This window comes from Ranitomeya imitator, chromosome 1 (assembly GCF_032444005.1).
Source record: "Ranitomeya imitator isolate aRanImi1 chromosome 1, aRanImi1.pri, whole genome shotgun sequence".
In the NCBI taxonomy this organism is placed as follows: domain Eukaryota; kingdom Metazoa; phylum Chordata; class Amphibia; order Anura; family Dendrobatidae; genus Ranitomeya; species Ranitomeya imitator.
Window position 1 is genome coordinate 658,273,680 of NC_091282.1, and position 16,412 is coordinate 658,290,091.

Consider the following 16,412-nt stretch of genomic DNA (forward strand, 5'->3'; position numbering starts at 1 on the left):
GCAGAATTGGATGGAATTGAGATCGGTCGCCATGTCGCGTTTGGAGATCCCCCTGATGTGCCTAAATAGTGGAAACCCCCCAATTATAACTGAAACCCTAATCCAAACACACCCCTAACCCTAATCCCAACGGTAACCCTAACCACACCTCTAACCCAGACACACCCCTAATCCTAATCCCAATCGCAAATGTAATCCAAACCCTAACCCTAACTTTAGCCCCAACCCTAACTGTAGCCTTAACCCTAACCCTAGCCCTTACCCTAGCCCTAACCCTAGCCCCAACCCTAACCCTAGCCCTAACCATAACCCTAATCCTAGTCCCAACCCTAACCCTAGCCCTAACCCTAGCCCTAACCCTAGCCCTAACCCTAGCCCTAACTCTAGCCCTAACCCTAGCCCTAACCCTAGCCCTAATCCTAGCCCTAACCCTAGCCCTAGCCCTAACCCTAGCCCTAGCCCTAACCCTAGCCCTAACCCTAATGGGAAAATGGAAATAAATACATTTTTTTCATTTACTTTTATAGCGGGTTTTTTAGCGGATTTTTATGATTGGCAGCCGTCACACACTGAAAGACGCTTTTTATTGCAAAAAATATTTTTTGCGTTACCACATTTTGAGAGCTATAATTTTTCCATATTTGAGTCCACAGAGTCATGTGAGGTCTTGTTTTTTGCGAGACGAGTTGACGTTTTTATTGGTAACATTTTCGGGCACGTGACATTTTTTGATCGCTTTTTATTCCGATTTTTGTGAGGCAGAATGACCAAAAACCAGCTATTCATGAATTTCTTTTGGGGGAGGCGTTTATACCGTTCCGCGTTTGATAAAATTGATAAAGCAGTTTTAATCTTCGGTTCAGTACGATTACAGCGACACCTCATTTATATCATTTTTTTATGTTTTGGCGCTTTTATACGATAAAAACTATTTTATAGAAAAAAATAATTATTTTTTCATCGCTTTATTCTGAGGACTATAACTTTTTTATTTTTTTGCTGTTGTCGCTGTATGGTGGCTCGTTTTTTGCGGGACAAGATGACGCTTTCAGCGGTACCATGGTTATTTATATCCGTCTTTTTGATCGCGTGTTATTCCACTTTATGTTTGGCGGTATGATAATAAAGCGTTGTTTTTTGCCTCGTTTTTTTTTTTTTTTTCTTACGGTGTTTACTGAAGGGGTTAACTAGTGGGCCAGTTTTATAGGTCGGGTCGTTACGGACGCGGAGATACTAAATATGTGTACTTTTATTGTTTTGTTTTTTTTATTTAGATAAAGAAATGTATTTATGGGAATAATATATTTTTTTTTTTTTCATTATTTAGGATTTTTTTTTTATTTTTTTTTTACACACTTGGAAATTTTTTTTTTTACTTTTTTACTTTGCCCCAGGGGGGGACAATACAGATCGGTGATCTGCCAGTTTGCACAGCACTCTGACAGATCACCGATCTGTCTGAGAGCAGTGCAGCGTTACCAAATGCCTGCTCTGAGCAGGCACTTGGTAAGCCACCTCCCTCCCTGCAGGACCCGGATCCGCGGCCATTTTGGATCCGGGACTTACTGCAGGGAGGGAGGTAGGAGACCCCCGGAGCAACGCGATCACATCGCGTTGCTGCGGGGGTCTCAGGGAAGCCCGCAGGGAGCCCCCTCCCTGCGCGGTGCTTCCCTGCACCGCCGGCACATCGCGATCATCTTTGATCGCGGTGTGCCAGGGGTTAATGTGCCGGGGGCGGTCCGTGACCGCTCCTGGCACATAGTGCCGGATGTCAGCTGCGATAAGCAGCTGACACCCGGCCGCGATCGGCGGCGCTCCCCCCGTGAGCGCGGCCGATCGCGCTGGACGTAATATTCCGTCCTTGGGAATTAAGGCCCACCCCACATGGACGGAATATTACGTCCAATGGCAGAAAGGGGTTAACATAGGAGTCAGAGATGACTGCAGATAGGAGTTGTTTTGCAGGGACCCCCACCAATCTAGAAAGAGTCATTAAAGGCTTTTAAGCATGATGGTCGATTCTCTATTTTTGTCTCTGGAATTGTTGGAGATAGCTGAACACGGTACTTGGCTATCTCCAGCAGTTCCGTTGCTTTCAGTCTTAGCATTTATGTGCCTGATTCTCAAGTTGGGACAAGACATTTGAGAACTAGGATTGCAGGTAAGTTACATCTGATCCCTCTTAGCTCTGCTGATTGGCTAAGCGGTGTAATAAAAATAATAAGTGATCTAATAATGACAGTGCATGTGAGTGAGACTGACGCAATAGAAGGTGGCAATACTGTCCAGTATTATTAGGACATATATACAAGATGTAGGGGTTGTATAGCAAGATGAAGTGGTGCCAGATTCCCCTTAATGCACATTTTATAGGTCCATCCTCGTTAGTATAGTGGCTAGTTTCCTCGCCTGTCACACGTGAGACCAAAGTTTGATTACCCAACCTTGAGCCATTTTAATCCCAAAAATATAATTTGGGATATATGTCATTCAGGAAAATGTCTCCCGGCTCCAGATTTTCCAGGACAATTCCATGAGATGCAATGGAGGACTGACCCACTCATACTGCTGTATAGGATAGTCTCATCATGTCGGCTCCACCCTAAAAACAATTGTGATTATAGTTCTGATCGATCACGTGAGATGACGTGGCGTGACGTCATCACCCCACACTCTGTATTAGAAACAAGTCACAAAATGTAAAATAAAATTTAATGAACCGAGTTATAACTGTATTAAATATATAAACAAAGGAAACAGACGAAACTGGATCATCAAAATAGAACTCTTCTGTCCAGACGTAAAAGTAGGAATCTCTTGGCACCTCGTATATTCACATCCTATGTAATGAAGACACTTATAAAGGCACATAGGAGATGAACCGCACGCCTCTCTCCACAACATGGCGGCTTCTGATTGCAGGTACAAAAATATATATTAATTTTTCCAAGCACCTGTGTGTGAGGGCGTTTAGAAATGTGATAAAGTTGGCACCGATTTTCAGCTGTTTTTAACTCTTTAGTTAGTAAACCATTTCGTTCTGCATTTTCAGAATCCAATGTAAGGTGAAGTGGACGTCTTCATCCATGTGGCCCTGGGGTGAGGAGGGAAGAGAAAGATTCCTAGTTACATTGGACAATTACAGAAGGTTCCTAGGCAGAGGGTAACTAGGGCACATGTTATGCCTGATTATCTAGTATTCTAGTAATGCCCCTTTACATTTATAGACAGGCACACATCAAAATAGGGCGGCAAACAACCAACAATTCAGTAAAATGCTTGTTTGTCGTGTGGGATTATTTTTAAGCCTGCTTAAAAATTATCCCTCTCAACAGCACACTGCCCTATGTAAACAGGATTTGTGCTGCCGAAAAAATGCTATTCTGTGGCCACAGAACAATTATTCTGTGCGTACAGATTGTTCATGCGCCTGTCTATCCAAGCTAGTAAAGGAACAATCGATCAGCACGCATGTCACCAATCTCCAGGCAATCAACGGACTAGATCAGGGGTGTCAAACTGCATTCCTCGAGGGCTGCAAACAGGTCATGTTTTCAGGATTTCCTTGTACTGCACAGGTGATAATTTAATCACCAACTCATTATTTGTGTAGGTGATTAAATTATCACCTGTGCAGTTCAAGGAAATCCTGAAAACATGACCTGTTTGCAGCCCTCGAGGAATGCAGTTTGACACCCCTGGACTAGATCATCCCATGTAACAGGACATTAGAAGTCCTTGCACCATACAAACAAGCGATCTGTTTAGATGGGAATATAGCCAGAATGATCGCTTCTAGATTATTGGCTGCTCCAAATAGACCATTACTCAACACATTATCCATACAAATGTGATAAATTCTAGTAAAGCATATGTAGTGAAGCAAATTCCTTCAATGCGATGCATTGCACCAACACCAAGATACAAGGTGCCATTTATAATTTGAGGCCAGAGAAAACAAGTGCCAGGATCTAACTCGAAAAAGAGACTAATGCGGGTAAATGATTAACATTAGGGAATGGCATTGGCAGTGCTTACAAGCCTTGAGTCCCTGTAAGTCCATATGGACATTTTACAGGATATGTGTGCAAAAACCCTAGCAAGACTATAGTGAATAATGTTGTAAGACTCCTTGGATGAGGAGAAGACTATCCTCTGAATAACCAGCTTCAGATTCTTTTTCCCGTTCCCCCATGGTGCTCTGTACCTGAGCTGCGTTGAGGAGGTGCGATCTGTAAATGGAGATTATTTCCTGGTGACGTTTATTGGTATCCTGTTTGATAAAGAATATAACCGGAAAAGAAGCGTCAAAGTCACAGCTGTAAATGGATAAACGCATATCTAGGCATTATCTATGTGCTGTTGTTCTATGTTGTCAGACATTTAGGAAGGTTGCTGCTACATGGGCTGGAAGTTGCTAGTGTAAGACAACATCAATTAAATGGACATAGCAAAATAAAAATGTTGTACCTATTCCTATTTCTCGTATGTTGGAAACGTATTGAAACATATTAATATAATTGATGATGATATAATATTTACAACTTTGATATTTCACTGCAGGAGAAGCCGATATACAGTGACTTGCAAAAGTCACTCAAAAATCCACTTGTTGATTCTTCACCAAAAATTTACATTTGGTATCTTTATGTTTGAAGCATGATATGTGGGAAAAGGTTGAAAAGTTCCAGGGGGCCGAATACTTTCGCAAGGTACTGTAGAAGCCAACCACTGACTGTAATAAAAGGCTGCCCCCTGGTGGAGGAATGTTAATGGGAAAACAAGTCATATTCTGTAGATGTAAATTCAAATACTGTGATAATAAATCCTTTTCTGAACGTTTGTTTGAAAACATCAAGGTAGAGATAATTGCTATAAGCAAAAATGTCATTCCAACCATACCAATCGTGAAGTGCTTCAGGGCTCTCCCAAGCTGACAATGCGTCTGTAGTCAGCGACTTAATCACATACCTCAAGTTTGCTGGTCAATTCTTCGCATCGCTTATGTTGCAGGACGATTTCTTTAGTCAAGGACTCCACCTCCTTCATGGATGCCACAATCTTAAAAAGAAAGAAAGAATAATAACATTTAGACAAGTGTGCTGCACCAGTAAATTATATACAATTGCAAAATAAAGGTAGTTTGTCTGCAACTTTTTCACATCAAGGTTCACAACCATTTATTCTTGGTGTCATGTGAACAAAGGTGTTTCACGATAGTCTTCCTATGTTATAAAGTGTGACTCCACTCTCAGAGGTGGCTGGGATTAGGAGTAGTGATGAGAACAAGCGCTCGGGTATGCACCGAGTATAGCGAGTGCTCAAGTGAGATGTTCAAGTCCCCGCACCAGCATGTTTCGTGGCTGTTAGCCACAGACATGTGGGGATTGCCTGGCATACACGGACAATCCCCACATATTATGTGGCTGGCTAACAGCGGGCGTGGGGACTCAAACATGTCACTCGAGCACCTGCAATATTGTGTGAATACCCGAGCCCCCTAAGCAAACTCAAGTAAGGAGCACTTACGCTCATTACTATTTACGAGGTTAATGAGAAAGGGAAGTCTCACATCCCATTTTTTGCAGTGGTAGGCTTTTGATGACACATCTGCTTCTGTCCATCAATTTGCCAACATAACTAAAAAGCACTCAAAAACCTCACTCTATTTACATAGCCCCCAGTTCTTCCCGGTGATGGAAAGAACGTTTCGCTCACCTTCGCCTGTTTCTCCTTGGTATCTTTGCAGATATGTTCATACTTTTCATTAAGGTGACCATTTTCTTCCTCATACTTCTGGGATTTGATCCTCAGTTCATTGACTTCTTTGTTAAGCTCGTGAATTTTCCCCTCTAGAAGAACTCCCTTCTCCTTCTCAGATGAAAGTACTCCTTGGCAGCCCTCAGCTTCTATTGAAACCTGGATATATTTCTCAGAAAGACCCTGAACTTCAGCTTGTAAAGCTTGTATCTGGATCTCCAGACCAGTCCTGATGTGCTCAACCTCCTGGACCATGCTGGTTTCCTTATGTCGTAAAGTCTGTCCTTCTTCAGACTCTTGTTCCAGTTGTTGTTTCAGGACGATGACTTCTTCGCATTTCCCCTCCAGAGCAACTTTACAAGCCTCATTCTCATCCTTCATAGCTGTAACTATCCTTTCCAGGTCCACCAAGCGGTTCTCAAATTCTTCTTTTGGAATGGAGTTGGAAGTCTGAGCTGCCAATTGTTCTTTAAGTTCGACCACGCTGCCCGTTGTTTGGAACAACTTTTGTTTTACATCCTCCGTTTCCATGATCTTAGCATGCAACTGGTTTTTTATCTCATTGAGAATGTTTTTGTGTTCAGTCATTGATATAGTTTGCACCTGATCATCCAGAAGCTTGAGGTTTTCCTTCTGCAAAGCAGCCGCCTCCTGCATAGAATCGTTGTATTTCCTTACGAGGGTTCCAACATTCCAATATAACTCCTCCAAGATGTCAGAACTGAACATTTCTACAGATCTGCGGTTTTCATCCCGAATGATCTCTGGAGGAAAACTGTCCCGTAACACAATCATTTCATTCTGCTGAGCTTCCAATCTGGTGTTCAACTTCTTCAACTTGTCTTGTTCCGTCAGCAGCTCTTCTGACAGGACCAAGATCTGGTGTTTGTAGTCTTTGCATCGTTTTTCAGTTTCCTGTCTCATGGTATATTCCGACTGCATGCTTTCTTGCAGAGCGAGGAGCCCTTCTTCTAGATTCTGCTTTTCTTGAACGACGTGGTTCATGTGGGTGAGGAGATTGCCATGGGTCACCTTGAGAGATGACAACTGTGCTTCTAATTCTGTAATCTTCTGCTTTAAAGAGTCTGTGCTCTTTGCCAGGTCGTTGGCCTGTGCTGACCCACTCTCCAGCTGGTTTATGCTGTTTTTACTCTGGTGCAGGTCATTTGCGTGTAGGCAAGCTATGTTATTTTCTACTTGTCTGTAGTGTTCGTTGGTATTTCTCGATAGACGCTGCTCACTGCTTTGCTGCCCAGTGGCACCATTAATAAGTACAGGGTCTAAACTCTCAGTCCTGATAGCGACTACGTCCTGCTGCAGTCTCTCTACTGCCATCATGTAGTTCTCTAACCCTGTGACCAATGACTTCCAATCATCAACATTTTTTTTCAGGACATCTTTTGGCACATAACCGGAGCATCCTTGGGATGTTCCATTGCTTTGTTTTATATCTATATAAATGCAATTACTTTTCATTTTTTTAATTAAATAACTGAGTACATTGTGATCCGGTAAAGCTTGTTCATTTTCAAGTCTCTTTGGGTAGATATTGTCCACATTTTCTTCTTGCTCCTGTAGTTTCTGTAGAAGAACCAGGAGCTCTTCCTTTTCACGTGTGGCTTCTGAGATCTGTTCCTGCAGATCTTCAACCACTGTGCTCTGTATTCGCTTCCTCTTCTCAAACTGTGACAGCACTTCTCTCATGTTCTCCAGGTGACCCTCCAGCTCCGTCACTCTCCTGCGCGCACCTTCTTCCTTTTCTCTGGCAGCAGCTGCTTCACTCTGCAGACGTCGCATCTCTTCTTGGTGCAGTTTTTCCATTAATCCAGTCTTGGTAGATTTGGCATGTAGGTTTTCGATCGTTTCTTCTTGACGATTACGTTCTTTCAGCTGCTGATCTTTGAAGGACTTAACCTGCTCAAGAAGTTGTGTCAGCAGAGCATACGTGTCAGATATATGGTAATCTTCTGTCTTGGGTTTAAATTTTTCACTGTCACCCTCTAGTAGAATATCTAGTGTGTCAGTCAGGTCTCTGATTCGGCTGCATTCAACACTATGTTCCTCAGATATCCTTTCAAGTTCTTGAGTTTTCATCATCAGCTCTCCTTGAAGCCACACGCCACGTTTTTGTTCTTCCTCATATCTTTTCTTCCACATGTTGCCCAGCTCCTGCTCTCTGCTAGGGGCCTGACCAACAGCCTAAAATACAAACACACAGTTAATTAGATTTCAGTATGTGTTTTCTGTCTGTGCTCAGACCTACCCACACTTATCATCCTATACGCTATCTACTATATAATTGTCTAAGGGTCACTTCCGTCTTTCTGTCACGGATATTCATTGGTCGCGGCCTCTGTCTGTCATGCAAATCCAAGTCTCTGATTGGTTGCGGCAAAACAGCCACGACCAATCAGCGCCAGGCACAATCCAGAAGAAAATGGCTGCTCCTTACTCCCCGCATTCAGTGCCCAATGCCCGGCACCCGCATACTCCCCTCTGGTCACCGCTCACACAGGGTTAATGCCGGCGGTAATGAACCGCGTTATGCCGCGGGTAACGCACTCCGTTACCACCGCTATTAACCCTGTGTGTCCCCAACTTTTTACTATTGATGCTGCCTATGCGGCATCAATAGTAAAAAAATGTAATTTTAAAAATAATAAAAAAACAAAAAACCTGCTATACTCACCCTCCGTTGTCTGCTGAGCCGCTCGCGCCTGCCGCCATCTTCCATTCCCAGCGATGCATTGCGAAATTACCCAGAAGACTTAGCGGTCTCGCGAGACCGCTAAGTCATCTGGGTAATTTCGCAATGCAACCTGGGAACGGAAGATGGCGGCAGCCGCGCGCTCATCGCCTGCGCCAGAGCCTCGCTGGATTCGATCCCGGCGGGTGAGTATATAACTATTTTTTTATTTTAATTATTTTTTTAACAGGGATATGGTGCCCACACTGCTGTATACTACGTGAGCTGTGTTAGATACCGCGTGGCTCTGTGCTGTATACTACATAGGCAGTGTTATACACTATGTGGGCTGTGTGATATACTCCTTGGGCTGTGCTAGATATTACGTGGCCACTGTTATATACTGTGTGGGCTGCGCTATATACTACGTCGCTGGGCAATATACTACGTGGCTGGGAAATATACTACGTGGCTCTGTGCTGTATACTACGTGGCTGGGCAATATACTACGTGGGCCGGGCAATATACTACGTGGACATGCATATTCTAGAATACCCGATGCGTTAGAATCGGCCTCCATCTAGTTCCTCATAAACATCAGACTAGTTCATCTTGGATACATGACAGCTGCACACATAATTCCTACTTTTATTACTTCATGCAGACATACTTTCCGGCTTGTGAATGAGCACTTTCATTTTTGCAAGCTACCAGAGTAAAAAGACTTCTTTATTACACAAGTATATTTATAGAGGCGCGAAAAAACCGAGTTTGTGATTTGCAGGGGGCGGCAGACGAAAGATTAAATATTAGATGACGGGATTGTCACTACTGATGTGGGTGTGGTGAGTCAGTGTGTAATTATCTGTAACGCAAGCTGAGGGGTGGTTCATCCAGATCAGTATTTTCTCTCTCCTCTCCATCCATCTTTATGGTAATACATACCTTGGAGCCAGCAGGGCTGTCATGATTTCGATGCAGCTCTGCCAAGAAAATGGAACAAATATATTAGGATGTTTGTCTTTTTCTTTATGTACCAGTGTGATACATAATATGAGATGTTATTAATATAGAGCAGGGCAAAAATTAAGAGACCACTGCAAAATGTTCAGTTTGTCTGATTTTTCTCTTTATAGGTATATTTTTGAGTAAAATGTAAATTGTTCTTCTATTCTATAAACTTCTGACAATATGTCTTCGAATTTCCAAGCACTAAATTTTGTATTTATTTTCTGACAAAGAAAAATGCTCAAAATTACAAAAAAAATAAAAAAAGGCTTTCAGACCTCAAATAATGCAAAGAAGACAAGTTCATAATCATTTAGAAACAACAATACTAATGTTTTAACTCAGGAAGAGTTCAGAAATCAATATTTTGTGGAATAACCATGATTATTAATCACAGCTTTCATGCGTCTTGGCATGCTTTCCACCAGTCTTTTACACTGCTCCTGGCACAAATATGTAAGCAGTTCTTCTTTGTTTGATGGCTTGTGACTATCCGTCATCCTCCTGATTACATTCCAGAGGTTTCCAATGGGGTTCAGGTCTGGAGATTGGGCTGCCCATGACAGGGTTTTGATGTGGTGGCCTCTTAATTTTTGCCAGAGCTTTATATTAGTTATTTATTTTACCTTGTAAGTCTGACTGATTTAATATTAACCCTACGTGAAAATTCCCTCATGTGAACACTCTTCCAGATAAGTCTTTTTTTTTTTTTTTTTACAATAGGAGACCATCCACATCGATGTTCACACCCTTCCTGCCTTGAATAGTAAAGGGCATTGATTAGGATAGTGTATTTGTTCTGTAAATTATCACCATTATTTTTCCTCCGGTCCAGTGCAGTTTGGACCAGTTTTCTTAGCGCCTCGTCCCTGAACAGGCTGGTGTAATGCAGGGCATCGCAGCCTTTGCTATCGTGCAGTGTCGGGTCCGCTCCTCTGGTGATCAGAGTTTCGGCAGCCTGGATGTTGCCCTTCTCACAGGCCAGAAGCAGTGCTGTCCTGGAGATTGAAACAAAGAATGAGCGCCATCCCAGAAGTTGGAGGCTCTTCTAATCACTCAGTGGAGACACTCACTTCCTGTCCCGGTCACACAGGTCTACCCGAGCTCCTCGATCCAGCAGCAGAGAGCACACCGTTGGGTGGTTGCGTTGGGCGGCAATCATAAGCGGCGTCCTTCCATCCTAATGACAGGAAAAAGCAAAGTGGTTTAAAAAAAAAAAAAAACTTCAGTCCTGTATCATTTCTGACACAAAAAATTCCCCCCACGTTCTAGGATTGACCCTTCCTCTACATACTATATGGATAAACCACACAACCCCACAAACATCAGCCCTGTGAGTGTGGGACCAGCTGCAGACACCGATAAGGAGCCGCCTGGAATTTCCTGTTGGTCTGACACCAGAGAGACAGGCTGCACAAGGAAGAAACATAAGACAGGCCGAGAAATGGACTCACATCATCTGCAGCATCCAGAACTGTGTCTTCGGCATCACAGAAGAGGAGCACGCTGGAAACGCACCCTGAGGTGGCTGCGAGACAAGACGGAGAGACCCACAGCCGAATCAATATAGAGAATAAGGGAAGGAATAAGGGAAAGAATAAGGGAAGGAATAAGAGAAGGAATAAGGGAAGGAATAAGGGAAGGAATAAGGGAAGGAATAAGGGAAGGAATAAGGGAAGGAATAAGCGAAGGAATAAGGGAAGGAATAAGGGAAGGAATAAGGGAAGGAATAAGGGAAGGAATAAGGGAAGGAAGGAAGGAATAAGGGAAGGAATAAGGGAAGGAATAAGGGAAGGAATAAGAGAAGGAATAAGAGAAGGAATAAGAGAAGGAATAAGAGAAGGAATAAGGGAAGGAATAAGAGAAGGAATAAGAGAAGGAATAAGAGAAGGAATAAGGGAAGGAATATGGGAAGGAATAAGGGAAGGAAGGAAGGAAGGAATAAGGGAAGGAAGGAAGGAATAAGGGAAGGAAGGAATAAGGGAAGGAATAAGGGAAGGAAGGAAGGAATAAGGGAAGGAATAAGGGAAGGAATAAGGGAAGGAATAAGGGAAGGAATAAGAGAAGGAATAAGAGAAGGAATAAGAGAAGGAATAAGGGAAGGAATAAGGGAAGGAATAAGGGAAGGAATAAGAGAAGGAATAAGGGAAGGAATATGGGAAGGAATAAGGGAAGGAAGGAAGGAATAAGGGAAGGAAGGAAGGAATAAGGGAAGGAAGGAAGGAATAAGGGAAGGAAGGAATAAGGGAAGGAAGGAAGGAATAAGGGAAGGAATAAGGGAAGGAATAAGAGAAGGAATAAGAAAAGGAATAAGGGAAGGAAGGAAGGAATAAGGGAAGGAATAAGGGAAGGAATAAGGGAAGGAATAAGGGAAGGAATAAGGGAAGGAATAAGGGAAGGAATAAGAGAAGGAATAAGGGAAGGAATAAGAGAAGGAATAAGGGAAGGAATATGGGAAGGAAGGAAGGAATAAGGGAAGGAAGGAATAAGGGAAGGAAGGAAGGAATAAGGGAAGGAATAAGGGAAGGAATAAGAGAAGGAATAAGAGAAGGAATAAGAGAAGGAATAAGGGAAGGAATAAGGGAAGGAAGGAAGGAATAAGGGAAGGAAGGAAGGAATAAGGGAAGGAAGGAATAAGGGAAGGAAGGAAGGAATAAGGGAAGGAAGGAAGGAATAAGGGAAGGAAGGAATAAGGGAAGGAATAAGGGATGGATGGATGGATGGACGGACTCACCAGCACAGTGTAATGGTGTTCGACTGTGGAAATCTATGGAGTCTTCATGGGCTCCGCGCTAAAGGAACAAATGTCAGTAGAGAAAAGAATCAGACACTTTTAGGTAAAAAAAAAAGAAGTAAAGAATAACTGAGATTTATTTGGGGCATCCACAAATGTGAAGCACCCGACACCTACCTGCAGCAGAAGCTTCACACACTCGGGGTGACAGTTACTTGCTGCCAGGTGGAGAGCGGTACAACCTGCCGGAGGAGATACAGACCGTTACACATCAGAGACGAGGTGGCTGTAATGACTGTGACACAAAGGGAGATGAGGGGACAATAATCAGTGTAACACATGGAGTTTACCATCGTCGGTCTTGGCGTTGATCTCAACCTTATGGGATAAGATGACACTGACGCAGTCTACGAGTCCCCTGGAGGCAGCAAGATGGAACCTGTAGACAAGAGGACGTCAGTGGTGACAGATATTACTAATCCTCACATTGCACGGATTACAAGTAGCGTGTGTCTTGTGTGGGACACTCACATCTAGGTGTGTCTGACAGAATATTCCTTCTTAGAGGATTGTAATGATCATATTAATGACTTGTGCAGAAGCTGGTTATATACTATACAGCCTATGCTATAAAATCACAAAACAGAACGGCAGCCAATCACATTCCAGCTCTCGTCATTCCACTGAAATCAGAAACTGAAAGGGACAATCTGATTGGCTGTTTTGCTCGCTTCTCAAGCTGGGATATGGCTGGTGTTCACATCTGTGTTCTGCATTAATAAAAAAAAGTTATTATTACCTCCTATTTATAAGAAGGTGGAAACTTAAAGAAATATCACTCTTAATTGAACATTTCGAGGGATTCTTGTCATGCTTAATTTGAAGCAAACTGCCGCTAATGCCCCTCTGTCATGTGCAACCGGATCACATGTTCAATCTCTGGAATAAAAGCAGCAGCCAATCAGTTCATATCTAGTCCCATCACGTGTGATACTGTCTGCTGAGCCGTGTATCTAATCTTATCATGTCTGATACAGAGGATCTTACGCTGACTGTCCGTTCGGCCCGGTTTTGGTGGCACTAATCTGTTTCTTGGACAAGATGGAGGACACTTTCTTGGCATCTCCCTTTTCCACCGCTTCTAAAACCTTCTGGTCATGTCGGTTCCACTTATCCACCTGTCGAAGAGAGTGGACTGGTCACAGAAGAACAGAAATCAGAAAAAGTACACCATGTGCTGATGGGAAGCCATGAGGAACACGACCCACCAAGCCTCCCTGCAGGTTATTACTGCTTAGTCCATATTCCCTGACAGCAAGCCGGATTATTCACACAGTTGTGGAAATTAAACACAAAATCCAGAATTTAATGTACAGCAAAACCTTATATGTATATATACACACACACATGACGGAGGACTGAAGCCCAAAAGGGCAGTATATCCTGAACTGCCAGAAGAGGTACTGCTGAAAATAATGACACTGCGAATGATCAAGGTTCAGACTGCAAATCCCCAGTGATTGCTGCATATTTAAAATGAGCACATATAGACCAGGAACTCCCATATTATCACTTATTTTACATTTAATAAAGATCCTATTGTTCTCAGACAGGATACAGCAATTTCCTCAGAAAATAACAAATGAGCCTAGAATAGAAAGTACAGCAAAAAATATAATATTCCCATATATTAATAGAAGTATCAATACCTATGTGATAACTGAACAGTGCTACTAGTCCTGTCTACCAGGTGTAATTATCAGTATCTGTATATATACATTGCACAGTACCACTTCTCCTGTCCTGTATACTGGGTGTAATTCTCAGTATCTGTATTATTCTGTATATACACACTGCACAGTACCACTTCTCCTGTCCTGTATACTGGGTGTAATTCTCAGTATATGTATTATTCTGTATATACACACTGCACAGTACCACTTCTCCTGTCCTGTATACTGGGTGTAATTCTCAGTATCTGTATTATTCTGTATATACACACTGCACAGTACCACTTCTCCTGTCCTGTATACTGGGTGTAATTCTCAGTATCTGTATTATTCTGTATATACACACTGCACAGTACCACTTCTCCTGTCCTGTATACTGGGTGTAATTCTCAGTATCTGTATTATTCTGTATATACACTGCACAGTACCACTTCTCCTGTCCTGTATACTGGGTGTAATTCTCAGTATCTGTATTATTCTGTATATACACACTGCACAGTACCACTTCTCCTGTCCTGTATACTGGGTGTAATTCTCACTATCTGTATTATTCTGTATATACACTGCACAGTACCACTTCTCCTGTCCTGTATACTGGGTGTAATTCTCACTATCTGTATTATTCTGTATATATACACTGCACAGTACCACTTCTCCGGTCCTGTATACTGGGTGTAATTCTCAGTATCTGTATTATTCTGTATATATACACTGCACAGTACCACTTCTCCTGTCCTGTATACTGGGTGTAATTCTCAGTATCTGTATTATTCTGTATATATACATTGCACAGTACCACTTCTCCTGTCCTGTATACTGGGTGTAATTCTCACTATCTGTATTATTCTGTATATATACACTGCACAGTACCACTTCTCCTGTCCTGTATACTGGGTGTAATTCTCACTATCTGTATTATTCTGTATATACACTGCACAGTACCACTTCTCCTGTCCTGTATACTGGGTGTAATTCTCACTATCTGTATTATTCTGTGTATATACACTGCACAGTACCACTTCTCCTGTCCTGTATACTGGGTGTAATTCTCAGTATCTGTATTATTCTGTATATATACACTGCACAGTACCACTTCTCCTGTCCTGTATACTGGGTGTAATTCTCACTATCTGTATTATTCTGTATATACACTGCACAGTACCACTTCTCCTGTCCTGTATACTGGGTGTAATTCTCACTATCTGTATTATTCTGTATATATACACTGCACAGTACCACTTCTCCTGTCCTGTATACTGGGTGTAATCCTCAGTATCTGTATTATTCTGTATATATACACTGCACAGTACCACTTCTCCTGTCCTGTATACTGGGTGTAATTCTCAGTATCTGTATTATTCTGTTTATATACACTGCACAGTACCACTTCTCCTGTCCTGTATACTGGGTGTAATTCTCAGTATCTGTATTATTCTCTATATATACACTGCACAGTACCACTTCTCCTGTCCTGTATACTGGGTGTAATTCTGAGTATCTGTATTATTCTGTATATATACACTGCACAGTACCACTTCTCCTGTCCTGTATACTAAGTGTAATTCTCAATATCTGTATTATTCTGTATATACACACTGCACAGTACCACTTCTCCTGACCTGTATACTGGGTGTAATTCTCAGTATCTGTATTATTCTGTATATATACACTGCACAGTACCACTTCTCCTGTCCTGTATACTGGGTGTAATTCTCAATATCTGTATTATTCTGTATATACACACTGCACAGTACCACTTCTCCTGTCCTGTATACTGGGTGAAATTCTCAATATCTGTATTATTCTGTATATACACACTGCACAGTACCACTTCTCCTGACCTGTATACTGGGTGTAATTCTCAGTATCTGTATATATACACTGCACAGTACCACTTCTCCTGTCCTGTATACTGGGTGTAATTCTCAGTATCTGTATTATTCTGTATATATACACTGCACAGTACCACTTCTCCTGTCCTGTATACTGGGTGTAATCCTCAGTATCTGTATTATTCTGTATATATACATTGCACAGTACCACTTCTCCTGTCCTGTATACTGGGTGTAATTCTCAGTATCTGTATTATTCTGTTTATATACACTGCACAGTACCACTTCTCCTGTCCTGTATACTGGGTGTAATTCTCAGTATCTGTATTATTCTGTATATATACACTGCACAGTACCACTTCTCCTGTCCTGTATACTGGGTATAATTCTCAGTATCTGTATTATTCTGTATATATATACACTGCACAGTACCACTTCTCCGGTCCTGTATACTGGGTGTAATTCTCAGTATCTGTATTATTCTGTTTATATACACTGCACAGTACCACTTCTCCTGTCCTGTATACTGGGTATAATTCTCAGTATCTGTATTATTCTGTATATATACACTGCACAGTACCACTTCTCCTGTCCTGTATACTGGGTGTAATCCTCAGTATCTGTATTATTCTGTATATATACATTGCACAGTACCACTTCTC

At 42.2% G+C, this 16,412-nt stretch overlaps 1 protein-coding gene across 4 annotated transcripts in view; it reads right to left on the reverse strand.

Annotated features, from left to right (window-relative positions):
* Window positions 1–2,698: 2,698 nt before the first annotated feature.
* The window catches only part of ANKRD35 (ankyrin repeat domain 35), a 90,010-nt gene continuing 76,296 nt past the window's right edge, over window positions 2,699–16,412 (reverse strand). For all 4 annotated transcript variants that reach the window (XM_069728793.1, XM_069728791.1, XM_069728790.1 and 1 more), the window contains exons 2-13: window positions 13,236–13,366; window positions 12,539–12,627; window positions 12,366–12,430; window positions 12,189–12,246; window positions 10,909–10,982; window positions 10,528–10,634; window positions 10,268–10,452; window positions 9,392–9,429; window positions 5,719–7,959; window positions 4,972–5,061; window positions 4,208–4,273; window positions 2,699–3,094 (exon numbers count right to left, since the gene is read on the reverse strand). In XM_069728793.1, the coding sequence (XP_069584894.1) occupies window positions 3,023–3,094; window positions 4,208–4,273; window positions 4,972–5,061; window positions 5,719–7,959; window positions 9,392–9,429; window positions 10,268–10,452; window positions 10,528–10,634; window positions 10,909–10,982; window positions 12,189–12,246; window positions 12,366–12,430; window positions 12,539–12,627; window positions 13,236–13,366 (3,216 nt within the window). In that variant the 3' untranslated portion in view covers window positions 2,699–3,022. The remainder of the gene's footprint in view (window positions 3,095–4,207; window positions 4,274–4,971; window positions 5,062–5,718; window positions 7,960–9,391; window positions 9,430–10,267; window positions 10,453–10,527; window positions 10,635–10,908; window positions 10,983–12,188; window positions 12,247–12,365; window positions 12,431–12,538; window positions 12,628–13,235; window positions 13,367–16,412) is intronic.